Source organism: Passer domesticus, chromosome 7 (assembly GCF_036417665.1).
Source record: "Passer domesticus isolate bPasDom1 chromosome 7, bPasDom1.hap1, whole genome shotgun sequence".
Taxonomy (NCBI): Eukaryota; Metazoa; Chordata; class Aves; order Passeriformes; family Passeridae; genus Passer; species Passer domesticus.
Window position 1 is genome coordinate 45,654,178 of NC_087480.1, and position 27,826 is coordinate 45,682,003.

General features: G+C 37.1%; 1 protein-coding gene across 8 annotated transcripts in view; it reads left to right on the forward strand.

Moving 5' to 3' along the window:
* Positions 1 to 27,826, forward strand: part of ARHGAP29 (Rho GTPase activating protein 29) — a 49,897-nt gene that overhangs the window by 17,331 nt on the left and 4,740 nt on the right. For 3 of the 8 annotated variants that reach the window (XM_064428192.1, XM_064428193.1, XM_064428198.1), the window contains 17 exons: positions 6,394 to 6,537; positions 13,790 to 13,886; positions 14,242 to 14,314; positions 18,101 to 18,161; positions 18,645 to 18,782; positions 19,070 to 19,134; positions 19,583 to 19,693; positions 19,795 to 19,875; positions 20,170 to 20,358; positions 20,593 to 20,730; positions 21,708 to 21,898; positions 23,704 to 23,870; positions 24,416 to 24,544; positions 24,718 to 24,816; positions 26,318 to 26,481; positions 26,715 to 26,903; positions 27,045 to 27,182. In XM_064428192.1, the coding sequence (XP_064284262.1) occupies positions 6,394 to 6,537; positions 13,790 to 13,886; positions 14,242 to 14,314; positions 18,101 to 18,161; positions 18,645 to 18,782; positions 19,070 to 19,134; positions 19,583 to 19,693; positions 19,795 to 19,875; positions 20,170 to 20,358; positions 20,593 to 20,730; positions 21,708 to 21,898; positions 23,704 to 23,870; positions 24,416 to 24,544; positions 24,718 to 24,816; positions 26,318 to 26,481; positions 26,715 to 26,903; positions 27,045 to 27,182 (2,174 nt within the window). Of the gene's footprint in view, positions 1 to 6,393; positions 6,538 to 11,467; positions 11,800 to 13,789; positions 13,887 to 14,241; positions 14,315 to 18,100; positions 18,162 to 18,644; positions 18,783 to 19,069; positions 19,135 to 19,582; positions 19,694 to 19,794; positions 19,876 to 20,169; positions 20,359 to 20,592; positions 20,731 to 21,707; positions 21,899 to 23,703; positions 23,871 to 24,415; positions 24,545 to 24,717; positions 24,817 to 26,317; positions 26,482 to 26,714; positions 26,904 to 27,044; positions 27,183 to 27,826 lie in introns of those variants that run through there. The other 5 variants (XM_064428194.1, XM_064428196.1, XM_064428197.1 and 2 more) reach the window with 4 other exon arrangements.

Here is a 27,826-nt window from a genome sequence, read left to right on the forward strand (position 1 = left end):
AGGTTCAGACCTGCGTGCTGACAGTGTCCTGGTATGCAGTATGGACATAGATGAAGATGACAATAAAGAGATTTTAGATAAAATCAGTTTTACTTGGGATCAGCTTCATTCCAATGCTGATTTTTTTCCCCTGTCCTAGGTGCCACAAGTAGTGACACCATGTAATCCTTCTGTATAGTGTAATAGAAACAGGACATAATTTACTTAAAGGTAAAAATGACATTTTTTTAATAAATGGAATGAATGGTCTCTTAGCCAAGATATTGGTCTGGAATATTGAAATGTTGGTTACTCAAGCCTCTTTCTTCTGAGTTCTTCATTACTGAAAGTGACGAGAAGCTGACTGTTTGCATTCTATAAAGTGAAACTTTAATAAAAAGTTCTAGATCCATATATTGGGGAAATTGCTTCCAAGTTTGTGTGCTTGTTCTCACCACCATCCTGCAAGGTTATTTGGCTGGCCTGTTTGTCCTGAAAGAGGTTAGGATTCATGGAGAAGATGTGAAATGGTGCCTAAAATTGGAATTCATATGTCAGTTGAAGGGGAGGTGAAGTACACACACTTCAGTTGATCCCAGGAGAACAGGTTTACAAAGGGAGTTCCCAAAATGAGGACTAGACCTGGTGAGGCTGATGGCTGCCATGGGCATTTAGGGGTTCTCATCAGCTGCCTTTATTCTGTTGGAAATGTCCAGAGTGAGTTCTCTGTAAATGATGATCATACTGAAGGCATAGTGTGTTTGTGAAGGTAGATGCAGAAAATATTTGTGCAAAACTTGAAGTTACCTTGTTTATAACAAGATCTTGACCAGTGAGGTGAGTTTCTGTAGACTTCCCCCAGTCTAAAGAGACTGGTGTGTGTATATAAAGTTGTGGCTGTAGAGAGCATGCATGGCGTGTTGTTCACACTGTGTAATGTTCTTGAAAGCTATTTGAATGCACGACATAACTGATCACATCTTCCTAATTGTAAAAAGCTCCTAATGGAAAGCTGGACTTTATTACGTGTTGTGAACTAGAATATCTGCTCTGACAATCTCACATGCATTCTGACTCAAAGAATTTTGCCGGGATGTGTTACTTTTCAGTTGTTTTATCTAGACTGCTACCCTCTCTTTCTTTAGTGAGACCAACTTCCGTTCTGAACAAACTTTTAGCCACAGCAAAACAATAGTTGTATTAGTGGTTTCCCTTCTTTTGGGACTGGTGGAAATTGAGTAGCAGAGAGTCTGCTGCTGTTAAGGTCTGAGTATTCTGTGGGGAGAAGCAGTAAGTAGAATTGCATGTACATCTCCTGTATGGGTCTGAAGAGCAGTGTAGTGGGGAACAGACTGGTAGTCTGTATTTAAACTTATCCTGGCAAACATTTATTGACATAAACAACTTCAGAAATGTTTGGGCCAATAATAAATCAGGTCAGACAAAAGAATGCCAGCCAACTGACACAGCAGTGCCTTTCCCGACTGCGTGTATTGTGACCAGCCCTGACTTGGCAAGGAGGGTGACTGGTGCTGACAAGCTTGATGAGCAAATTTGATTGTTTTGCATGAATAGAATCCACAGCTGTAAGGACATTATTGCTCAGTAACTTACTAAACAAAAGCTTCCCTTTGAGAAATATGTAAAATTAGAAAATAGGTAGATTATACTTTTGCATTAAAGATGTGTGAGCGGTTATAAAATGTGGTGACCAAAACCATTGAGGACTGGGATGCCAGTGACAATAGTGTGCTACTGTGATGACTTGGCAAACAGACTTTCCAGCTGCTTTGTACTGTCATTCTTGTATATTAGACTTGTCAGTATGAATACATGCTTTTGCACCCTGTTCTTCTGTATCCACTTCTCCTACAGAGTATGCTTTCATTTGGGAAGTTTGTTTTCAGCTCTTGTAAATGACAGTTCAACCCCTAGTGAAAGAAGATTTTCAGATAGGCTTGGATAGAGTTTAGTAGCCTTTTTTCCCTCCCTTTTCAGTTTTAAGAGCTGGTTTTCTCCTTTTGAGAGGTAGGGGGCTGATTCCTTCTTCCAGGAGATTGCAGGAACCCAGTCACCTGAGTGAACAGCTGAGCTCAAGTGCCCAGAGAGGGCCTGTAAGTGTTGCAGGATCACTGACATGATGCTGCTTTAGACTTCTGTGGATTTTGCATTTCATGCTGTTAAGCTTGAGACTGGTTTTGAAACAATATGGCGTCCATTGGTGGAGAATTTCCTGCTGACTTCATGTGCATCAATGAATGTGTACGGCAATACAAGGGACAGAAGAAAAAATGAAAGTAAATACTTTTTGTGAGTACTTCAGGTAGATTGAATCGCTGCAGGAACTCATTGCAGACACATTTCATTGTGCATTCCTTTCACTGTATTTGTTCTACCATTGTTTTGATCTCAGCCATTTTCAGACTTTTTACCATTAAAACTCTGTTTCTGTTCTTCTGGCATATTTAGGCTGTTTTGCTACCTGAGGTTTCTATATTTGTCCTGAACAGGAAATCTCTGGTTTAGTGTCTGGTCTCAGTTACTGTGAATGCAGTGTAGTTGTGGTTCCTGATGACTTCTGCCCCCACCTCTCCCCAAGCACCACTTGTCACAGACCTTTTGTCTTCTGGAGGCACACAAACAATGTTTCAGATATTTTGTAAACAAATTATACAGTGATGGAATACAAAGAAATCTCAGTTGGGTGTAGCCAGGCCTTTGCTTTTGAGAGTACAAATAAGTAATCTCCTTCTTGAGTGCATTATTTTAGTGATAGTGTTCTCCTGGATGGTATGATAAACATTTAATTTAACTCAGTGGTTGTTTTCCATTAGCATTTCCCTTTGAAGCTTATTACTTCTGTTTTAGACTTTGAAGAGGCTTGTGTCCGCTTCAAGATTTTTCTTTTGTTTTTCCCCTTCTCACTTATTTTGCCTTCCCTCCCCCCCCCCCCCCCCAGGTCTATTGTTCTGGCAAGATATATTATCAAATTTTAATTGTATGAAAGTGCATTTTGGGATCATTTTTGCTTTAATAAGTCTTTGGAGGGGTGTTGTTTTTTGTCTTCATTTAACAAATAAGGAACCCTAAGAGACTTTTTTGACTTATAATGACAAGTCTGCAGTTGTGAGTCACATTGAAGTCCCAAGAACAAATCATGCTGTTTGATGTATGTCTGTGTTATACTCCTTCCTGAGCACTCTCAAACTGACAATAACCTGTAGATTGGTGGGGCTGCTTTATGGCCTTTTTCCCTTCCCTGATTGCTAGGGGTCCAAAAAATCTACCCGCCATGTTGCCAAAAGGATCTGGCTATGGAGTGTGGGTATTCTGATCACATAATTAGGAGCTCTTCTCTCCAGACACATCTTTGAGCACCTGTGTGTCACAAGGCAGGGACAGCATCATTTTGACTAGGCAGGAGATGCAGTTCTAGTCCAATGGTGCCCTTGTGCTGACCATCTCTAGTCTATTGACCACAATATTCATGCCCTTCATGTGAGGCTGCGTGCATCCTGGTTAGACAGAGATGGCTGATGGGGATGTTCCTAGTATATAGTCTTCAAATACCTTCATAAAAGTCCAGCCATCCCAACCCTGCCAATAAAAAGAATTAGTTCTGGTGAAAGATTGTGGAATATTTGTCTGCTTGTGGAGGTCTGTAAGAAGAGATAAAATAGAAACTCCAAGGACTACCTTCATAAGAATTTCGAAACTTAAGTTTACACACTAGTCATATTTCTTAAAGAACTAATTTGAATTGCCTCTAACTACTGATATCCTAATTCCTGAAGATTACATGTTACTATAATTTTAAGATATATTATCTGTGTTGTCTGATCCACTTTGAGTTTGTGGGCATCATACAACTTTGCTATTTTTCATTTTTATCACTGCCTGTACCTGGAACTGCCTTGTACTCCCAACTGCCTTGTACTTATTCTTGCATTGATGGAGTAAAAATGATGGATTAAAACCTGAAGGGACCATTAAAATTACTGGTTTTCATTTTGACAGCTATAAAATTTTTCTGAGTTTTAGAAGGTGGCAGTGGCCATACTGGCTTAGGCTAAAGCTGTGTCTGACCCATTGTATGAGCTCTGATGTTTGCCAAAGTTTAATAGCTAGAGAAAAGTAAAAATGAGAGGTTAGTTATGTGCTCTCAACTGTTTTTGCTTAGTAGAATTCTTGAGCTGTTGCAAGTTACATTGGTTTAGTACAATACTTGGTAGCTCAGTAGAATAAAGGGTGGAGTAGTTGAATGAAAAGTTGTGAAGGCAGGTTCAAAAGGAGTTAAGTTCATTCAGAAGCAGCAGTTATGTTTTGTGTGCAGGAGCAGCTATGGGTGCTGGGGAACTGCACTGCTGAAAGCAGCCAGTCTGCTGTGCAAGGCACAGGCCAGAGCTCATGGCCAGACCCACCAGGGCATTTACTCACTCATTAGTAACTCACAGGGAAACTTCACTTCTCCAGCTCTCCTTGTTTCCATGTAAACTTCTTGTGTCGATGTTGTGGTTTGGCAAGAAATTCCACAGGTCTCTTACATGAAAAATCACCCTTTTCTGTTTTGAAGCTCTTGCTTGCTCACTTTAATCATCTGAGGTGTGTTACACAGAATTGAAAGACATGGAAAGCAATTGATTCTACCTGGTATTCTCATGCTTTTTAAAATTTTCTGATCTTCTTTCATATTCCCTATAAATCATTTCTTATGCAAGGTGGCAGCTTCTACTGTTGTTGCTTTCATAGAAACCACTTCAAGCCTGGATTGCTTTCCCTATAAAGGTCTGAACTCTGAGCTATAGTATGCCTTTACATCAATGTGTGTTTGTCATAAACAGCCTCTGCTAATGTGAATCATGGTCAGGTTGAGTACCAGGCTTTTGACAATTTTTTGCCTTAGCTATGCTTGAGTGAGTTAAAAATCATTATATGTAGGTGTAAATGAAGATAAAGCCACAGCTGGTTGGTCGGGTTTTTTTAATAAGTTACTTAGAACTTTCCTAATTTACTGCTAAGATGGATTTTTGTATGTCCTGCTATAGATAGAGCTTCCTTGTCCCTTCCAGCAGGAAAAGTGCCTGTGAATTGTAGATAGTCTTTACCTTCATGTACTTCCTGAGTCAAGGTTTATTCCTTTGACAACGTATAAGCCAGGCTGAGTTGAAAAAAAGAAAATCTCCTGATATGTGGCATGTAGGGGAATAAAGCCTGAAGCACAGTGGTCCTTAGGAAATTTGCTATTGTACCTGATACAAACATGTAAAATTGGTGTGTAGCCCCTCCCAACTGCACACTTTTGACAACAGTGATCTACTGTACTGATGTGTCATGTTGTACTATGTGCACTCCTCAGAAAAATTTAGGTGCCTCTAGCCTCAATATAATGTCACCAGAAAAAATGGCTCTGAGTGAAACTATTCTCTGGGCAACACTGGATCAATTTGCACTGTACTGTGATTTTCTGTATTGACCTGTTTGTTATCATGGCCACAGACAACACAGAATTGCCCTGCTCGGTGGGGAAGTGAGTCAGCTTCTATTAGATCCTCTTTTTCTTTTTCATAAGCTAGACTTTCCTGAATTTGAAAGCTTTTTACCACAACTTGCAACGCAGCACTCTAGCACATGAGAAACTTTAATTCCATGCACCAGCACCTCTTCTGTAACAGAACAGGTTGTGGTTTAACCTATACTGTGGATGCAACAATAAATATTTTGTAAAAAACTTAGATGAGGTTGGGATTTAGAGGCACAGAGCAAGAGGCATGTAATATAAAAAGCGTCACCATCTTGGAGTGTGTTAGAGAATTTTTATGATTTGGCCTAATTCAGATGTTCAATAAGGACTTACATGCTTACTTATAAGGACTGTCATGCTTAAAGACAGACCTGTGTAGATTTAGGCTTATATACTAAAGATGCTTAAGATTTTGCTGATAATTTAATTAAAAACTAACCAAAATTTGCCAGAAATTTTAATTTAAAAACATACATATGTTGAATTTCTATCAGGTGAAGAATTACCTAATGAACAATCAGAATCTGCTTTTATTGATACTTTTTTTCATATATGTAATTATCAAAATGGTGGTTGATGAAATGACATGAGAAAATGGTTTAGTTTAGAAACCTTAGGGTATTGGTGTAGAATTTCCACACTCTTTTTTTTAAAGGTATATTTGCTTGACCTTTTGTAAGAAATAAGTTTGTGTAAATGATGAACAATATTGCAAGGTTACTATTGGCAACTGCTATTATAACTCTTATCTTTTTAACAATTTCTTTATTTTACATAGGCTCAGCTTCAATATGGCCTAGAATTCCATGCAGCTGAATACCATAAAAGTGTTTTGTAATGTGTCTGGGTGTTAATTCACTGTTTTAATGTAGTTTCTCCTTTACTTTTTTCAGAAAATCATGATGGCCTGCATCAAGTAGTACATGAACGCCTGGGGGAGTTGCTACGTGTTTTAAAAGCAGTGATAAATAAACATCAGACTCTAAATTCAGTTGATATTCTTAGTGCTGCAGGAACAGTTATTGCAAAAGTAAAAGGTAAGGAATTACTATCTTTCATATTCATGGAAAATTGTAATTAGTGACTTGGTTGTCTTGGAGTTATAGATAGACTTATACATATACAGAAGAAACTGGGGTTTTTTTTTAAGCATAGTACTGTAATACTTGTTAAAAAAATGCCTTCCCTAAGTGAAGACTTAAGTAAAGTTAAGTAAATTAAGTAACTTGTTCTCTCATTGATGTGATAAAATTCTGCTTATAGGGAGCTGAGTGCAAACCCACATTGAATTCTAAAAGCACAAGCCTGTGATTTTAAGCTTTTCTTTACCTGAGTATCACAGAATAATATCATAGAGTAATAAACCTGGCATTGATCTGCTTTGAGATTTGTCAAGAATCTTTGCCTAAGTTTGTGAATCTGTAGGGATGGTACTTTTATCAGGTGAAGAAATCTCTGAGCAATCCAAATCTGAATAATTGAAGAGTTATAAATTCCACAAGTGCATTGTAGGCATGTGTCAATAAAGGTGTCAATAGCACCAAGAAAAAGTGTTGCAGACATGTTAATACTTTCTGTTGTTGATCTTTGCTACTGCGGTTCTCAGCATGCCAGACAAATACAAATAGTGAAGCACTCAATTGCTCCAGCCCCAGAAACCTGTTCCTTCTTTGTGTGACCTTTGACTGCAGCTCTTCCTACTCTGCAGTCTGCTGTATTACTGTGGAACCAGCTTTGAGTGGGGTTAAATCTTTGCCTCTTGCCTGTGTTAAATCATGTAGGATATCTTCCTTCAGAGACACATAGTTTCATTTTTCTTCTTTGTCTAGGCTTTCCCTCTTGTTTCCTATTTATCTGAAATTTACATTTATGTCTGAAATGTATTGTTGATTCAGTAAAGTGGGAATATCAGTTAAAATGCTAATGTGTTTAGCTTCCTGATTCCTATATATCGGCATCTTCCAAGCTTCTTATGGATTCTTCTATTGATACATGGTTTTGCCAGTTTGTTTGATCTTGGCAGGTAGTAGCAGACAACTTTGCATTTTCTTTGTGTTACACGTGGAGTTTCCTGTAGTTCTGTACCTGTATTTCAAATGATCATGGGACAGGACTATAACTTCTGAACTTGTTTTAGAGGTTTGTATGTTAAAGCAGAAACACAGAGGGTATCCCTTGTGGTGCTGTTTGCTTATTGACCATGGAGAGCCTTGAAGTGCACACATACAGTGGTAGTCAGTGTTAAGTGAACATGTTAATTATTTAGTGAACATAATTCTTCCACCTCTGACAAGTTGTTTCCATGCTTAAGTGCTGTGGTAAGATGACTGTGTCCTCTACTCTGCCCTAATTTCATTGGTCACAGGACAGTGTTCAACTTACTTAAGAAATGTTGAGGAAAAGTGGCCTAAGGTATGCAAATAAATCATATAATATTGTTTTAAAACCACTCTCAAGCTTAACAGCATGAAATGCAAAATCCACAGAAGTCTAAAGCAGCATCATGTCAGTGATCCTGCAACACTTAGAGGCCCTCTCTGGGCACTTGAGGTCAGCTGTTCACTCAGGTGACTGGTTTCATGCAATCTCCTGGAGAAATGAGTCAGCCCCTCACCTCTCAAAAGGAGAAAACCAGCTCTTAAAACTGAAAAGGGGGGCAAAAAAAGGGTTGGATAGAGTTTAGTAGCCTATCTGAAAATCTTCTTTCACTAGGGGATGAACTGTTACTTACAAGAGCTGAAAACAAACAGTGCTGCCTCAATGTTTGTAGCCATTGATACAAACAAGTACTTTGGTACGAAGATTTTGGTAATGCCTGTCAGTGTTTGCTCAGACACATACTGTATTTGTGACACCTCTGGAGATGGAAATGGGGAGATTTCAGGACTCTTTCTGACTGGTACTTCAGTCCTACTTCTCTGTGAACAGCGAAGCCTTTGCTGTGTGAAAACAGACTACCTCCCCCCAGCATAATCTGTGGTAAATGTGAAGGCAGTTTGCCTTTAGCACCTGTTTGGTTTTTACAGCTGTTCTTTTTCTGAAAATCATACTGCTCCAAGTTTATATTCAAACTGAAGTGTATGACAGCTGGTACTGAGAAAGCGGAAATAAAAATACAGCACATTGTGGTGATCATAAGCATATCAGACCTCAAATTTGCTTACTTTGACCTGTGTGTAACACATGCATTCACATGTTTTCAGCTGTGGTTATTTCACCAGAGGTAATGCAGCTTTTGAATAAACAGGAAGCTACAAGAATGTGAGGAGCTGGTAGAACATATCCAGTATCCTTTTTCCTCTGGCTTCCCTGTCTTTGTTAATGTGACATTATGAAAAGTTCATGTGACTCATCTGTTTCTTGTCATTGGAGGACAGAACTATAAAAAGATATGGAAGCACTCCGTAACTGGATTTATGACTAGGAAGAAAATTAACCTGCCATGGAAAAATTCTGATGTTTATTTAGGAGAGGGTGAAATAGAAACAAGCTGAGATTTACATGTGATTCCACCTCCTGGTTTTTGAGTCTTTGCATAATGTCAGTTTCAGATACAGCTTTTCTTTGGAACTTCATATAGGGGCATACTGCTATTATAACAAAATGCCTTTTGCTCTTCATTAAATCAGTTACAATAACTTTGGAACCTTAGTGACTAGTGAAGTCTTAGTGTCTTGTGAAGTGTTCTCATAACTATGACAAATTGCACTGTGCTTTAAACATAATGTCCAGTGCAGATGGACTACCCCCCTTTAGATTACTGCACATGTGAATATTTCAAAAGCTAACAAAAATTACAGTGTGTGTGACCATCTTTAAAGCTTCTTGGCCATTTTTCAGGACCTTCAATGGGAATGATACAGATGTGCCCTTCGTTCTGCTTTGGATGTTCAATGCTTTTCCTTTTAGATAGATTGAAGGAAAAACTAGCTGTAACATGTCATCTCAATTGTGCTATGGAGAATCATGCTTGGCAGTACAAGTTTGTCAGACTTGTGCTATTTTGGACTGAGGTTGAGGGAGAACGGCGGTGAGAAGAGTGGGACATGACACATTTGATTTCTCTGGTTACATGTTGGACATGACACATTTGATTTCTCTGGTTACATGTTGGACATGACACATTTGATTTCTCTGGTTACATGTTGGACATGACATGCCTCACTGGGCCTCTTTGGACTCTACTACTTATACATGCCTACTTGAGTGCTTCATGAAAAATGTCTTTTAAATGGCACCTCACTTGACCTGGAAGAATTGAGACTTGCCAAAGCATCTTGCTTGGAATCTAATGGGAGCCTAAAGGCTCCCATTTCTGTAAGTCACTTCCCATTCTGGCACAGCATCATATTTGTGGTTATTTCTCCACTTACAGTGCCTTTACATAGTTGATGGCCCCAGAGGACACGGTTCTCCTAATTCCATACTGAATTCAAATTTGTACTCTTTTTCTGCTCTTCATTACACTCTTTGAGTTAATCACTAGAATGAATACTGATTCCTGGTGAAGCTGAAAATTACACTTGCCTTGTAGAAGTTTCCTATTTAAGCATAGGCTTTTTTGTAGTAGTTCTGCATCAAAAATAAATACTTCAAACAAGAAGTAAAAAACTGAAGTAATTCAGTTTTATTGGTGTATCTGTGATGTTCATTCAGAGCAAAATTTGTTATGGAAGAAGTAGGAAACAGTTCCTTGAAATTGTTTTGTTGGCACCCACCTTAAGTTGAGGCTGCCAAAGTACAATTTGTTGGTAATAAGTACAGGCTGGTGAAATTATATGGCACTAAGAACTAAAAGTAGAACAATGGGGCTTGGACAGCCTGTTGAGCTTCTCTAGAATACAAAAATATTCTTCTGCTCTCCATACTATTGCTCTTTTTACTTATGTTCCTCTCCCCATTTATTTTACATGTTTTTGAAGAAGAGAGGTGATAACAAGAGGTATTACAAGTCTTTGTTTTCAGAGAGGGAGTGGTCTTTTGGTCTTTGTTGGGATTTTGTTTGCTTGGGTGGTTGTTTTGTTTTCGACATAGTTCTGAAAGGTTTTTGAAAGCATTGTTGTGAGTTTAAAGATAAAATTGGTTGCACAGGTACTGAGTTCTAAGAAGTCGGCTGGTTGCTTACTTCTTATAAGTCAGCTAGTAAAGCGTGGATTGAGGATGTATTCCTCTCCAAAACACATACATGGTGATGCTATCATATATGTCTATCATGTATGAGAAAACTGACCTGCAAAGAGCAAATTCTGTGAGCTTGTCCAGGCTCTGCAGACAGCTGGCAAGGCAGCTTTGCTGCTGTCAGTCCTGCACGTGTGTGTGGGCAGCAGGCTTGGGGCAGCCAGTGAACTTGTGCTGCCTCCAGCATGGCTGTGCCCCATGGGCTGTGTGCCTGTGAGCTCACCGGGAGCTATCCATCACCTTCTAAAGGCCCTGCTTGCCCTTTGGTCTCCAAAGCTGTCAGCCTTTCCTTCATCGTTTTAGAAGCATTGCTCAAATGTCCTCAGGCTGTGCTTCAACTTCTGAGATTCTCACTTCTAAAACATTCATGGCTGTTTTGGGTTCCCCAGCCTGACCTGTGCTTGATTCAAAAAAGTTTTGATGGCATGACCAAAGAGCTGAAACTGCAGCATTTTAATGAGATTGCCAAACCCACCTCAGTTTGAGGACAGCTTTTGAAATAAAGATCCACTGCAAGCTAGGCTTGCATTTCTGCTACTGGATTTGGATTTTAAAGTACCACTGTCATATGACTTTTTGAAGTTCATTATGTGTCATCTGAAATCTCACTTAAAAGAGTTGTCTAGTTGTATTCTTGCTTTGAAATCTGTAGAACTATAGATAGATAGCTGTCATTTCCAGACATGGCAAGATTACTATAGTTCATTGTTGTCAGTAGCTATTGTGTGCAGTCAGGATGTCCTGGGGAAAGAGAGTGCGTGGTTTAAAGTTGACGTTAAGTACATCAGCATTCCAGTGGTGGTAAGCTAGAAAAAAGTTAGTGGTATTCTACTGAATTACTGAGAGATTAGACTAACCTGTTTTGGGAGAAGTGAAAAGAAGAAAATTTGAAAATTTTGAGATTTGTTATTCCTTTTGTGATGGATCCTGAAAAAGAAAGGATTTCTCTGGCATATAAAGTGTAAAGCTTAACAAAACTCTTCCTGGAACAGGAAGGCAGAGTGAAACAGACGGCGTTTCTTTAGGGAAAGGCTCTCTATATTAATGTCTTGTTAGCTAAGTGAAAGAAGTGCTCTCTCTCTGAAGATACTGTGGCTAATGGATATACAAATGTTTCCATGGTAAGTGCTTTGAATACATAGACAATTTTTGCTAATTCCTTCTAATTTTGAAACAGTTTGCATTTCATGCCGGCTCTTAAATGATTTTTCCAGTCATTAGGGGCTGGTAATCAATAGAACTCCTTGTGACTGTTGTTGCTTAATGATTTGGAATGCAAAGTTTAGACTTATGCACAGTATTATTTCTGGAAAACTGAGGTTTTCAACTAACTGGAATTAAAAAAAGAAAAGAAATCCACTGCTGCTATTTACAAAGTTATTTTAAAAAAAATCTGTGGAGCTTTATCAAATCTCATTTTAAACGAAGATGCCAGAGGCTTTTTTTTTTGTAATTACAAACTGTAGCCGAACGAAGAGGTAAGAGAAGCTGTAATTTAGTAGTGAACTGTGTCAACAGAGACTGGTAATGTTATTATATGAGAATTGTTTTTTTCTGTAGGCTAATTACAACATTATTTTGTGTTTGCAAGTAATTGTAAAAATAGCCCATGAGAAGAATATGTATTTTCTGTAATGGCTTTATATAGAAATAGTTGTTATAAAATGTTGATCAAGTCTGGTTTTTTACTGTGTAAAAAGGAATGGATTTAACTGTGTTACTTTACTGGTAAAAAACTTTTCCTTTCACAAAGGAAGTCTAACGGGGGAGCAGATTACTGTACTTTCTTTGTTTGTTACCCATTAGTATTTAGGCACCTGGCAGGAAGTTTAAATACTTTTTAAGATTAAAGCCTGTTAATTTGCTGAGAACATTTGTATAGAATGGGTAACATTTTAACATTATTTTATTTTTGCTACTTCTACAAGTCATTGTATTTTATTTGTACTTGAAATGTAAGGAAGACAAATTAACCTTGTTAGATTTTGCAAAAAGTGATGTGGGTTGAGTACCTGTACGTGTGTCCTTGCAGTACCCCTAAAATAGGTGTGAGCATGAGTAACTTACACATCTAGAAAATTAAGACTATTGCATTGCTTAAAAAGAAAACTTTAAAAAACAGTAAACTGAAAAAAAGAAAACTTAAAAAAATACTAAGGTGAAGTTGTCATTTCTCACAATGTAACTGTGAGAAAACTGGGAAAAACTTCCCTCCAGAGGATACAGCTTCAGCTCAGAGGAATGTGTGCAGCTTTTCTACAAAAAAATCTCTCAGTCACCATTGATTAGGAGTTGAAACCAGACAAAAATGGTTGTGCATTTTGTCTTGTCCTTTCTCCCTCCATCTTCTTGTTTAGTAGTTGTTAATAGAAACTCTGGATGAATCATTCTTCTTGTCTCATTATTCCAGCTTGTGTTGAGTAGTTAAGTACTCGATCACCACTTTAAACCATCTAATTTCTCCAGCAACACTCTTCTTCCTATTTGGGACCACCAATAGTTATGCTGAGTTTCTTCACCATTTTAACAGGAAAAGCTGAGGGGCTTTTACCAGACTGTGGAGCTAATAATTGAAGCTTTTGATAACTTTCAGCTTGCCTGTACTCAAGCCAGAAATGCTGTATTCTGGATTGCGTTCAGTTGAGGGGGTACCCCACAAACTACTGCTCCTGTTTGGAATTGTGCAATTTCTACTCAGAAAAGAAACAGCTGTTCAATATCTGACTGCATTTGTGAGCTGATTTGTGGTGGTGCTGCTGCTGTGTGATTTGACTCTGGCTGGTAAATGACTGGTTTTGTTCATGCATTACCAACATTTCCACACAAAACTGCTCCTTAAGTGGGGAGATACAGGAAGTGCAAGAGTAATCTGATTTCATTGTGGGAAGCATCTGGATTGTGTTAATTTTTTCCTTTAGTGTTTACTTTCTTACTAATCTTCCTTAAAACCATGTTTTTTCAGTTATTCAGAAAAGCATAATGTTGCATGTTCTGTAGGAGACTTTGTGCATAAAATTTGTCTCTAGGCCTGGTAAACTTGCTTAATTGACCCCACCTCTCACCCTTTGGTTTTCTTTTTCTTTCTTTCTTTTTCTTTTTTTCTTTTGTAAGCGGTGAACTTCAAAGAAGTTAATGAAGAAAATAAGAGAGAACTCTTCAGTGAAATATTTTCTTCCATTGAAACATTGGCATTCACCTTTGGAAACGTGTAAGTTGGAATCCAGAAGGAGTTTTTAAAGAACTCAGTGGAGCTGAATCAAATTAAGACAACACAACAATAACAAAAGCTTAAGTTTTCTTTTGGACAGCTATTTTCTGATAAAGTAGTATAAATTAGCTACATCTGTAACAATTTTACAGTTTTGAGGTTTTGTCAGTTTGTTTTTTTCCTTAATAAGGAAATCTAGTATGATATAGAAATTGCAGAAAATATGTCTGCTAAAAATGGTTTGCAGAACTTTTGAAGGACTTAGTAACACTATTTGAATTTCTGAATTCAGTGATACAGAATTGCTTGGTGAGGTAAAGTAATGAAGTAACACAATTCTTTGTTTTTCTGGCAGTGTTTCAGACTTCCTTATGGGAGATGTAGACAATGGCTCGTCATTGGGACTTCCTGTATCTCGCAGAAGTCGGGTAGGCTAAACACGTTCTCTTGGAGTGTAAAATGGTAGCTGTTAAAGGAGACTTCAGTTCCACTGAAACTCTCTGCATCATTGGGCTGGGACACTAGGAGTCATCTGTGTTTTAAAACAAGTTTTCAACCCAGGAAAAATGTGTATTCAAGATTTCAAATACTTGAATTTATTCTCAATTGTAAATAATAGTGATGACTTGACAGAGCTGCCTGCTGTCGTTGTTTTTGAGATTTTTCAGTTGGTTAGGGGAAAAATAAGTGGGGAAAAGTAAGATACTTGAATGATAGCTTGCTGAAGTAGTTAGACAATTACCTGTTAAACCTGGAAACCAAAGGGTTAAGGACTTCGTTTTGGCTTTTAAAGACTCATATTTATGACTAAATTACCTTTTCTTCTTTTGGAGCCCACTTTGTGCTGTGACTGTTTCAGCAACAATTCACTAAAAGAACTTTCAACTTACAGGTAGTCAAAGAAAAACACTAACATTTTAAACTTTCCTTTAAACACTAAAGGTATGATTGAAAAATGCTCAGTACCAAATTCTATTGAATTTTTGTGTATTGAGAAGCAGACTTTCAGGTAAATGAAATAAATTTAAGAGTTACTTGCAAGGAAAATACAATTGATAATTAGTGTGTATTACAAGCTAAGTTGCAGCAAGGTTAAAAATGTTAGATTGTCCATTTTTTTAGAGACTTTCTTGAAACATACTTAAGACTTAGGATTTTTTCACACAGGCTTGTGTGCACCAGGCCATGCAGCTACAGCTGAACAGTCTTATCACATTTTCACTATGTTTGATAATCCATCTTTCTCCCAAGTGTGTTATTACACAAATTCTACTTCTGTAGCTGCTATAAAACTTACCTTCATAAACAATATGGAGGAAAAGTAGGCTACTCAGACAACTGGTTCCAGCAAACTTCAATTTAGGTCACTGATAAAAAATACGAAATAAAATAGCATAGAACCCAGCATGTCATGTAAATTAAATGACATTATTTGAAGAAGTACTGGTTTATCTAAATGGTTCACCAGCAGAAGGAAGGTGCTGAATTTGCCAACATTTTAATCTTGAAATAGTTTTGTATTGCAAAAATATGCTTGTGGAAAGAGGTGGTCTTATATGTTGTATTGTGAAGTGAATGATTGATTGTCTGAAAGATCACTCTTGTGAACATGGGGGTGAGGGGAAGACCAAGGGGAAATTTGAATATAGTGAAATGAAGGAGTTCCATTCTAGATGCTTCAGATCAGCTTATATTTAAAACCTTGCTTTTGTAGTATCTCATGCTTTTCCTAATGTGAAGGTGAACAATTATACATTTTGGAGCAGGTAGGGTAACATACTTCAGTTTCTTAGAAATCTGTCTGAAGCACATTTTCATTTAGGCAAATAAATACACATTTAAAAGGTGAATCATTTCACTTTGATTTACAATTCAGGGAGAAATTTGGAGGCCAACTAGGAAGTGAGTGTTAAGAAGAGTTAAATGCAAAATTACTAAATAGCTGTTTAACTTTTTCTGTAGTTCTGTGTGTTAAGTGATCATTTCAGCTAGCTGTATTTTAAACAGAGCATAACATTTCAGTAGAATTTAACATGTAAATACTCTGAGGGTTGATTAAGGAGAAATATTTTAATTGCCTCTTTAGTTAGGGACCTCCCTAATTAAGCTGATGAGGATGGCTCCAAGGAAGGGGGTGGGCAGAGCTGATTTTGCTTCTCTTGACTGCAGGGGAGTCTACATTCTTTACTTTAGGCATTCCACTTGGAAGCTTTAGTTAAATGATATGTATGCCCCCTCTTAGCAAATGTAATTGTTCTCATTTTAGCTCTTGTAGTTCAACCAGATGTACAAAGTGGAAGCAAAGATATTTTTTAATTAAAAAAAACCACTTTAAAATATACAGGAAAACACCAGACAGACATGTCTGACCTTTCATTACTCAACGAGCTATCTGAATGATATTTGATGCTGTGCATATCTGAGAGCATAATAAAGAAGGATAAAATTTTCAAAGTGTGTGAAGAGATTTGCCTGTGTTAGGTCGGATAATGAGGGGAAAAAGTGGCAGAAGAGACAGGTTGAAGCTGGAAACAAAAGTCAGGGTTTTAATTTTGCTGGGACTACTGGGATGAGTCGTTGGGTTGCTTGAGGGGAGGGAAAGTTGTTTGGATCATATTCTGATAAGTTGTGGGACATAGATAAGAGCATTTGTTCATGATTGCTTCTAAAATTTGGTATTACATATTTGTAGTGGGTGAATGTGAAAGAATGAGTGACCTTTGATTAGCTGCATTAACTATGTGCCTGATTTACTGGAAAGGAGTGAACAGTTTTCAGGACTGCAATGATTTAGGTCTTATAGAAATGGGAAAAAATTTTAGGACCAGAACTTAAAAGTGCATCAAGTTAATGTAAAGTATGGAGGTTTTCTAATTATTACTTTTTCTCCCCTAACAACTTTTAAATAATCTTGAAGACAGTAATACTTTATATAAAATCTGAACTTAATCTAGGAATCTTCAAGCTTTCTCTGCAACCAAATATTGATCCATTGCTAAATTCAGATTTTAGGGTTTTTTACCAATTTAGCTGGGGACAGCTTTGCATAGATTTCCCACCTGTTCTGGAAAAACCCTTCCATTTTGTTGAAACTCTCTTGTATTAGACAGCCACTGAAATGGTAACAAAGCAGGTCTTTAGACTGTAGTTGATTCTGTTTGATGTCATTGATGATTAATACCTTGCATGTTTTGGTCTTTGGAAAAGCTGCTTCTGCTGTGAAGTAAACAATGATTCTTGAGAGATTTTTGTGTGATTTATGATCCGTTTTCATTTACATTTAAAAAATCCAGCAAACAAAAACTACTTTTATCATTGATAACTGTGCTCTCTTTTAGTGAATGTCTGAAAATAAGCCAGTGCCGAAGTCTAAATGGAAATAAGCTGTTCTTGCAAAGCTTAAGGACACTTTGCAGCTATTTCTTAGTCTTTGTTTTCTGTCTGCTTTGTGCTTCCAGGTTTTCAGAAGTAGTTTATCCATTTAAAATTATGGTAGGGTTTGATGTCTGTTTTGGTTTGGCTTTTTAGGGGGTAGTTGTTACAAAGTGAACTTTTTGTTCATTTAAGTCGGTTGAGCAGTCAGGTCTACAGCACAGTGTTACAAATAATTCAACTTGCACAATTCAAGGGGTAGCAAAATGCAGTGAGGACAAAGGTAGGGATGACGTGATGTGCTAAATTCCTTTTATTATTGGATTACATTCTGTCAGGTTGTACTGATTCTCTGGGCTTCATTAGCAAGTGTTACTAGTCAGCTGTTGTGCCTACAGTGCACCACCTGCAAGTAATTTACAAAAAACTTTATTCCCTTGAGGAAGAAATACAGGATTATACTGGCTTGTAGAACAGTGTCTGTTTTATGTATCTGGCCTTAAGTCTGTGTGAAAAGGTTTTTAAAATATAGGTAAAGAATTAAGAAAAGCTGGAGCTCACTTAATTGTTTAACAAATCTGGTTGATATTTAACTCTTTCATCACAGACTTTGTTGATGTAGTGGTATATAATGATTCTTTGCTATTTATTCTTTTTCATTTTATAGCAGTGGGGGTTTGAAAAAAATGTGCCTTAAATGAGAAGGAGTGATGGTGCAGTTTGCTTTATATGCTGTATCTGCAAAAAACTAAAGAGGCAGTTAATGCCATTTGTGTTGTTAACTTCCAGTTCCAGTGAGGGATTTTCTTTGCTAACTTAATGTTTTGTTTCTTGTATACCAGTCTTTTGAGAATCTTTCTGTGGAGTCTGGGGGTTCACTGCATGAAAGGGATGATATTCAAGGTAGGTCATTCATTTAACATTGATAAACACTGTTTTGTAATCTGTGGGGTTTTTTCTTCTAAAAATGTTCTAAGTAAGTTGCTTGGTCACTTTTTTACACCTATGCTGCCTTTACAACTTCACTGTGAAAAAAAAGAAGTTATTGCCAAGGTTTCATTCTTTTGTAAATAAGCAACCCAGGTTGCTTTTTTTTTTTGGTGGGGGAGAACTGAAGCACCTTCTGTGTGTTGTCATAGGTTGGTGTTTTGTTGGGTCACTTTCTTGAAGAAAGTTATGCTTACCATATGACTCCTCCAGATAAAATACTATGACCCTTTAATTTGTTCTAAAACCTCTGTCAGTCCTGTTTAGAGTCAACTAGCATTAAAGACCAACTCAAGATCAGAGCTGCTTAAGCATTCACAGTTGGCTAATACTGGCTTTGCTCTCAGTGTGTGGTCATGTCTAAAAATCACTTCTTTGTGTTGGATGCTTTATTTGCAGGACATCTTCGAGCAGAGGAGGTTGATAGCATGCTCCTAAGAAATGACAGTGGAATTGAGTCGGCTCTGTCCTATGCTAAAGCATGGTCAAAATATACCAAGGATGTAGTCGCATGGGTAGAAAAAAAGCTTAGCTTGGGTGAGTGGCTCTTTCTGGCATTTAATCAGCTTTGTCATGATGAAATTAAATCTGTTGTCAGGCCTCTGTGCTACAGACTGTCAATAATGTGATTTCTAAATTAGTAGCTGTTCCGCTGAAGTGGACAGAGCTATCATGCATTTCCTACAATTAAAAGCCTGTAACAAAGTGAAGGTGGTCCCCTCTGTAGTCTGTTTGTTAAAGGAAGACTGTAAAAAGCATTTAGCATATGTTATAACTGTTGTTGTGTTATAATGTAAACAGTAACTGTGAAATTTTTTTAACAGAAGTGGAGTGTGCTAAAAACTTAGCAAAAATGGCTGAAAGTGCTAAAGCTGTTGTTGGACACCAGGTGAGTGTATACCTTAGGGGCTTTATCTTACTCTTAAATCTTTATTGGATGGCTGGCCCTGGAGTAAAACTGATGTTGAGGAAGGGGTTTTAAGCTGATACAGAATTGATTTATATGATAAAGCATTGGTTAAAAAGGTCTTCATTTAACAAATGGAAAGATGTAACAGAAATTTGTATATATATAATTTTTGTTGAATATACAGATCCACAACATTCTTTGTTCTGACTAATATTTTGTATGCTTTGTGATTGGCACGTGTAGACTTTTTTCCTAGTAAAATGAATCACAGATGATAAATTAGTAATTTTCTACATTCATACCTGACATTCATACTATTTTAGTAAATAATTTACTAAATTTGATTGAAAATCTAGTTCATTTATACAGACATTTAGAATGTCATTACACTTCTGTCTTACCTAGAACATGTTTTGTGTAATTTTAGGATTATATGCCATTCCAGTCAATATTCATTAATGCTTTTCAAAATGATATTGAGAACAGTCAACTTTGGCAACAAACAGCTGCTGCTCTCCAGTCTAACAAATTTGTGCAGGTATGCTTTAAAAAAAAGACAAAAATACATATAATTTTATAGAATAGTCAAAAAGTAAGTCTATATGCCTTTAATGTACTCTGTTAATGTTTCTTATCTAGCCTCTTCTTGGGAGGAAAAATGAGTTGGATAGACAAAGAAAAGATATCAAGGAGCTTTGGCAGCGAGAACAGAAAAAAATGGTTGGTAATTCTTTCATATCTAACTGTTCAGTCTAGAATTCTTCAAAAGGATGAAACTTTCAAACTAGCCTGTTCTGCACTTACATTCACACATGGTCTCTAGGGCTTGGTGAAAGTAGATGTAACTGTCAATTTCATGGCAATCTGGCATTTGTAAGAGGTTATCTTTCAATGTCAGTGTGCTTGGTACTGCAGCATACAGACCTGTGCATAAGTCTCTTTAAACATCACATTAAATAACTGAAAAATTAATGTTGTTTATTCTTCTCCTTTTCCTTTGGCTGCCTTCTGCAGCAAGAGCTGGAAGCTGCTCTCAGAAAAGCCAAGTTGTTGTACACGCAGCGTCAAGATGAGTATGAAAAGGCAAAATCCTGTACTGCTCGTGCTGAGGAGGAACAGCTTAGCTCAAGTGGAAGCTTTGTGAAAGATTTCAGTAAGCAACTGGAGAAAAAACGAAGGCTAGAGGAGGAAGCTCTTCAAAAGGTAAAGAGGTTTGGTTCTTGCTTTTAAAGTTAAGTCTGTACTGGTTTTATTCATGCTTTCCCAAGGAGGCATTTGAGTAAGTTGAGTTCACATTTTTAATTTTAATCATGCTATGCTTCTTTGGGTTTTTATCTTTAAAGGGAATCTGAAATGCAAGCATATTGAGTGGAGTTTTTTCTTGCTTCTAGTATCAAGGCCTGTAATCCATCAACTCTATACTTGTGTTTTCTTTAGGCCGAAGAAGCCAGTGAACACTATAAAGCAAGCATGGCAGAGGTTGAAGAAAAAAGAAATTATTTGGAAAGCTTTAAAAGTGATGTTTTAACACAGCTTCGGGAGCTTATTTACCAATGTGATCTTACTCTTAAAGCTGTAAGCATGGTCTTTAAAATGCTTTTTGTACAGATATTGATGTATTGCTAGAACTAAGGGAAGGCCCCATAAGCCCCATTTTAAATAGAAAGCATTCAAAGAACAGCTGTCATGCCAAGAGAAAAAGAAGGAAAACTTTAAATCTATTTGTGTTCTCTTTCTGGTAGGAGTTTTAAAAAAATGCGTTAAGGGGTCTTGAATATTTCTGGGTGTTTCATAAGCTGTTGCCTTGCAAGCACCCTGACTTACACAATCCTTATAAAATATTTCTTCAAAATTTTGATGGCAGTAGTGTTGCTTAAGAATACAGCTTTCTTTGCTTTGATTAGTGCATTAGCAAAGATGTTTGGATCAAGCCCAACATGGATATTAACACACTTCAGCCTTGCTGGCAGTCTCAGTTACTGCAGGATCCATTGTGACTACTAGATTGGTGTAATAGGGAAGTGATGGTCAAAACTGCATATGACATGCAGTTTTAAAAAAAAGCTTGAAGAATGTAAGAACTCATTATGCCAAGAGATACTGGCATCACTTAATCTGTCTGCTGGGACAGTTTTGTCCATTTCATGTCTCAAGACAATACAGAGCTCACCTGGGTTTGGAATTCCAGCTACTTCATTATTGTAGTGATGACTAATATTCACCCCAGAACATGACAAAAGCCTTTCTGATACCAAAAGGCCTTGTTGTTTATCTTGATCAACCCAAAGTGAGAAGCAATTGGAATTGCCTTTGCTAGTGGGAAGATTCAATACCCCAGAGAGGAGCAAAATACTCCTGTCTCTATTACAGATGAAGCTTGTGCAAGTCTCCTGAAAGTTGACTGTAAAAAGTAGCATGTTATTATTTTCTAGAAGTTTTCTAGTCTTATTGTTCAAATAATTTTCTGCTAGGGTATTAATTTGAGTTGAGCAAAGTGTAAGTGAAATCTTTAGTAAATGATCTACATATAATGAAAATCTTTCTCCCAACAGGCAACAGTTAACCTGTTCCAGCTGCAGCATGCTCAGGTTGTATCTCTGCCAGTTAACTGCCAGTCCCTCTGTGAGAGTGCCAAACTCTATGACCCTGGTCAGCAGTATTCAGAGTTTGTGAAAAGTTTGCCAAAGGATGGTGTTCCTGTTGAATCAGGTTGTTTTGAAACCCAGAATTCCCAGGTTGATGGGTAAGTGCCAAAGTACTGGTGGCAACTGCTTGGTTTAAAATGCAACACTTAGGCATATGTGTTTAACAATAAAACAATATTTTTGGAGGAACTAAAGGAATGCTGGCATTTTACCATGCTTTACTGTTCTCTTAGTCTCATCTTTTAGATGGTAGATTATATATAATTTTGACATTAAAATCTACCTCTGAATTCTAAGGCAGTGTTATTTCATGCAATAATATTTGCTAAAGCATTGGCAATTGTTCTGCAAGACTTGACTTTTACAATTTTAATGTAGATACTGGTTAATATGAAAATGTAAATTGCATTTACAGGTAGGGTTGTAGTACTTGAAAATCAGAAATTTAGAAAGTCTGAAGGGTAGTTTTCCTCTTCTTCCACAAGCCTTGCTGCTACATACAGTAGCTTCTTTCATACTGTTTACATTTGGCAGCTTTTTGGCAGGAAGTGTGTCTCGATTTCTATCTCATGCTATATGCCTAAAAAAAGCTCAGAGTCCATTTGTAGGGACATGTTATAACTTAATTATTTTTTTCCAACCTGTATTAAATAGAAGCTTTTATTATTAAACTATGAAAGAACCAGCTAATGTGGAAGTAAAGACTTCAAGATAAAGACAGCTCCTTGTGTCAGCATGCCAAATGCTTTTCCACCTTTAATTTGTTGTAAAATGGTCATCTTGGCACTAAAGCACCAGAATATCCATTTCAATCTGTGTGTTTCACAGTTCTACAGGAAAGCCTCGTCATCGTTTTTCAAAAGGAAACTAAATACAAAAAACCGAATGCTTGAGTCAGACTTCTACCAACAAAAGGCAGGAAATTCAAAGTTAAAGCTGAGATTCTTAATTCTTGTCTGTAAATTTCCTGCCTTTTAAGACTGATTTAGGCTATACTCATAAACTTTGACTTTGGAGGATTTAACTATGTAGCTCCCTGGGAAACTGATGAGCATGAAATTTCCAACACTTTGTGTGCTCTCCCAGCTATTTACTGCTTGACATTTATAAGAGCATGTTTTTCTTCTCCTCTCTGCCCACCTTTTATTTTCTTTGTCACAGTCTCGTGATTCTTCATGTACTTGATCATTTTTATTGTTTGAGTCTGCGTTAATTTAAGGGACTGTTCCCTGAACAAATGCAAATTTGAATGTTTTTCAGTCTCTGTTTCCCTTAAGCTTGACAGGGTAGAACTGATTAAGGAACAGCTTCCTGACTGCTAAACTTGGCCAACAGGCTATTTTGTCCCCAGAGTGCTTCAGCATTTTATGTTAATTACTGTTAACATTATTCTGTTCTTACAGTGAGAGTGGATTTTCAAAATGGACCAACACTCTGGCAGCTTCAGCACATTTTCTGTGCATTTAAAAAGCACAATATGTGAACACCTTTGTGTTTATAGGTGGATGGTCCTGATTGGTGGTCAGAGAATCTTTTTGAGGGGAAAGCATAATCACAGAATACAATGGCTGCTGATTATTCGTACGTTCAGATGAACGGATAGGCTGTTTTTTCAAAGTCTGCAAGATAATGTTTCTAATACATGCAGACATGTGGAAAAGCTGATTCTCTCTGGGTGGAGAGAAAACAGTGGGAAATCTCACGTACTTAATTGAAAATAAATGGCCACTCTTAATTTTTTTTAAATTTTGGAATTAAATTTAATGAAAATGACATGTCAAAAATGTATGTTCATGAATAGTTATTAAATGTAGCATTTTTTGTGCCCAGGGATTAAAAAACTGCATTACTTTTCATGAACTTGTCTTATTCATTCTTGAAATTACTTTTTTTCTTTCTGAAGGGTTTTTAATAAGCAATCAACAAACAGCATCCATACATCCCATGGTAACTTATCTCAGTGTTCAGGAGATTTTCCTGCTCAGACATTAGATGATGTGGGAAGCCCAGTTTATCATCGTTCACAAAAGGTTAGAGAGAAGAGATCTTCCAGCAACACAGATATTCCAGGTAGTTTTTCTATATTTCTTTTGGAGCTCAGTCTCTAAATAAATAATTAAAAATTAAAAAAAAACCTTAAAAAAAAAGCTTGGTGTCTCAGTCAGAAATGTAACTCTGAAGGATTAAAAATGTATTATAAAGTTCAAAGCCTATAAAATATTATGTACTTGGGCATAATAAGGACAAATGGAAAACTGCCTCATCCTAGACGCTTTGACAAGAAAGGTGAAATACAATTCAAACAGCAAGTACTGTCAAACTCAGTGGACTAAACTCTTTCAATTGAAACTCTAGCAGTTGAAAATCCATTGGTTTTGTAAATTCCGTGTTGATTGCAGGTCTTCTGCAAAAGCACAGTTGTCAGGTTTCTGAGATTAATTTTCTTAGCTCCTGAAGCTTTTACAGGAATATATGCCCTGAGGTTTTTTCACTGTATTGCGTGTTCACGTAACTCACACAAAATTTCCTATTTTATACTCATAGTTAGTTTTCAGTTTCAAAAAAAGTAAATTTTGTCTTTGACATTTGGAATTAGCACACTTTCTCTTCTAAAGCAGTGCGAGGGCCACCACCGTTCAGATCATGGTCAGTTGGCAACCAGAGTGGAGGAATGTGCAGTGACTCTGAAAGTGCAGGGGGGAGCAGTGAGTCCCGATCCATGGATTCTCCATCTGCCAGCCCAGGTACAGCTGCCCTCACTGCTACACTAACCTCAAGTCTTTTCCCTGCACTGTTTGATGTTAGTGAAGACATCACTGTTAAATAAACAACTATTGAGCACAGCATGTAATGAAAAATGAACAGCTGGGTGGGACTGATACTTACAACTTCCTGAAAATTTTTTCTCATCTGCTAGGGGATTTTAAAAGACGACTTCCCCGAACACCTTCCACTGGGACTATGTCATCTGCGGATGATCTTGATGAAAGAGAGCCACCATCTCCTTCAGACTGTGGTAATGTTGTTTCTGTACCTGAAGTCCCCAGAAGATGCTTTTTGTTACAGCGTGTGGCTTTTCTTTCTAATATTCTTAAGAAGAGTACTTTAACAAGGTGTGATTGCCAGCAGCATTGGTTTTCAATACAATATGCATCCACTTCAGGTTGAGAGATGAAGAATAATGTTCAAGTCTTTTTTGAAGTAGTGCAGAATTGCCTTTATATGTTTAGGCTACTGTGTGGACAGCCATAAAACATTTCTAGTGTTGTCACCCTTTTGAGGTAAAGCAAATGATCCACTAACCATTCCCTCCAGACATTTGCATTTAAATTTAGCTCCATACTGAGTTATGTAAGATCACTTCTAACCTTGGACATGAAATGCACAAATACATAGAGTTGATAAGTGGCACATTGGAAGAAAAGTGGAACCAAATGTTTAGGGTAGTAACTGAGATTTTCACCTTTTCAGCTAAGACAAATGAGTTCAGTAATGTCTGTCCCAGATTTGACCAGGCCATTTCTAATTTTCAAATGAATTTTGACTGTATAATGACAATGTTGCCACAGGTATCGAGACCTGAATAACTGGATTATCAGAAATAGTTCTATTGTATGTCTACAGTACTTAGAAACTAATTTTGAAATATTTGTGGCACTTGCTCAGTAAAGCCCTTAGGAAATTCTTTATTTAGCCCTTATTTCCTAAATGTATACTTTGCCTTCTAGAAATGAACGTGTGGTAAACAGCATGAACTCACATCTAGACTTAAAGCATGGCAATGTTACTGAATGCAAGCTTTCACTTAGAGTGGTATTGTTTAATCAATGTTTGAGCATTTAAGAAGCTTTCTGGGCAATTAACTGAATGTGATAATTTTAAGTTGTCTGTAAAACAAAGGGGTTTGGTTAACAGAGTTGTTGATGCCATTTAAGTAAATTGCCTGAAAAAATTTGGACACAAAAAGGACTAGTTGCTATTCTTTTTAGTTTTAGAATCCTCTAGAAATATTTGATATTGTTACAGTGATTCTTTTTAAAATTTATTTTTATGAGGCTGCTGCTGTGTGTGTTAATTCTTCCTTGCTGCAAAATATTCCTTTTTTTTAAGCATTTCAGAAACACTAAAGGCCAAAACAAGCCATCTTTCATCCTCTAGTACAGGATTTCAAAATGTATAAAATTAAACTTCCATGAATTGTTGCCTGAGATGCAAGGCAGTTGGAATTAAATGTCCTAATATTCTCACATTGCCACAATAGAGTAGAAAATTGACTACTTAATAAGGCAAAGATGATTGTTTGATTCTGCTTTTACACCAGATTGTTTGGTAGTTAATGTCTCTGTTATGTGAGCTGCAACATAGTATTGTCTCCTTGTGATTGAAATGTTTTTGATTACTTTGATAGTTGCTATTACTTACAGGCTTGTGTTCTACAGCACAATTCTAAAAAATCAGAGTAACTAGCACCCCAATAGTAGATATTAAAATTACTATAACAGGGAAATTCTCTTCAGGTTTAAATGATCTCACATCTGAAACTGCAAATTCTCCAGGACCTTTTAGAAATGCTAATATGTCCAAAGCAGCACAAACACACAAACTGCGGAAGCTGAGAGCTCCATCTAAATGCAGAGAATGTGACGGCTTAGTAGTATTTCATGGAGCTGAATGTGAGGAGGTAAGTTGAAATCAGTTTTAATTGCTGCTTGGGATTTTATATAAAGTTGGGAGTTTTGTTTCTGTATAAAGACTGGAATTTGTGACTCATATAACCACCATGAACTTAAAGCAGAGCCACACCACACTAACAAATTTTTTGTTTTGCTCACGTATGGGGTAAGAAACAGCAGAAATATTTCTTATGGTGTCAGATTATATCAAGTCATGTGCATTTTTTTTCTTTCCCTGTAGTGTTCACTTGCCTGCCATAAGAAATGTTTAGAGACTTTAGCTATTCAATGTGGGCACAAAAAACTTCATGGAAGGCTTCACTTATTTGGAGTGGAATTTGCCCAAGCTGCTAAAAATATTCCTGATGGCATTCCTTTCATCATCAAAAAGTGTACATCAGAAATTGAAAGCAGAGCACTGAATGTCAAGGTATGCTCACGTTTGTTCATGCTTAATTTTGACACCATCTTAAAAAAAAATTCTCATAAGATTTTAATGCTGTCAGTATCATCTGTGTTTCACAAGTTGCATTCAAACTGAAATAGAGTTGTGCTTGTCTTTTAATTTTAGGGCATCTATCGTGTGAATGGAGCCAAGTCAAGAGTTGAAAAGCTTTGTCAAGCTTTTGAAAATGGAAAGGATTTGGTTGAGCTCTCAGAACTCTATGCACATGATATCAGCAATGTTCTCAAGCTGTATCTCCGCCAGGTATGGAATTGAGAGGTCAGATGGAAAACCAAAGTGCTGCAGTGTATTTCTTTACTACAGTACAAAACAACCCCTTTTCAGCAGTCCTACAGCAGCAGATTAAACCAGTGCCTTCTATAACTGCAGGGGCTTCTTTATTTGCACATGGAGCCTGTGACAAGGGCTGGGAAAAGTGCTGGCATTACAATATATATTCCACATGGATATTACGGCTTTTTTTAATAACATATGCATAACAAGCTTTTGTTTGTGTGCTTATAGTAGAGTTTAATTTCTAAAACCTTTCTGATTAGTGAATTTGCCTGTCTTACGTGGAGTTTAAAAGATTCCCATGTTCTTGCCTCTTCATGCAGACAAATGCTGTTAATACCTGCTAACAAAAATGTCATTAAACACTCATAGTGGTCATGATGTGTTCATTATGGAGGGATTATCCATCTTTTTCTTCTAAAATAGATTATTGGATTGGATTTTCGAAAACAGTTTCAATATGTATGTGAAAAAATGAAGCTGCAGGGTAGCCCAGTGAAATTGAGTCACTCTGACAACTTGCTAACCCTGAAAGGAATAATCTTTATCTAGATGGTCCTGTCCTCTTCCTCATGCTGGCTGTCAGATGAGCATTCCAATCTTATGATCATCAC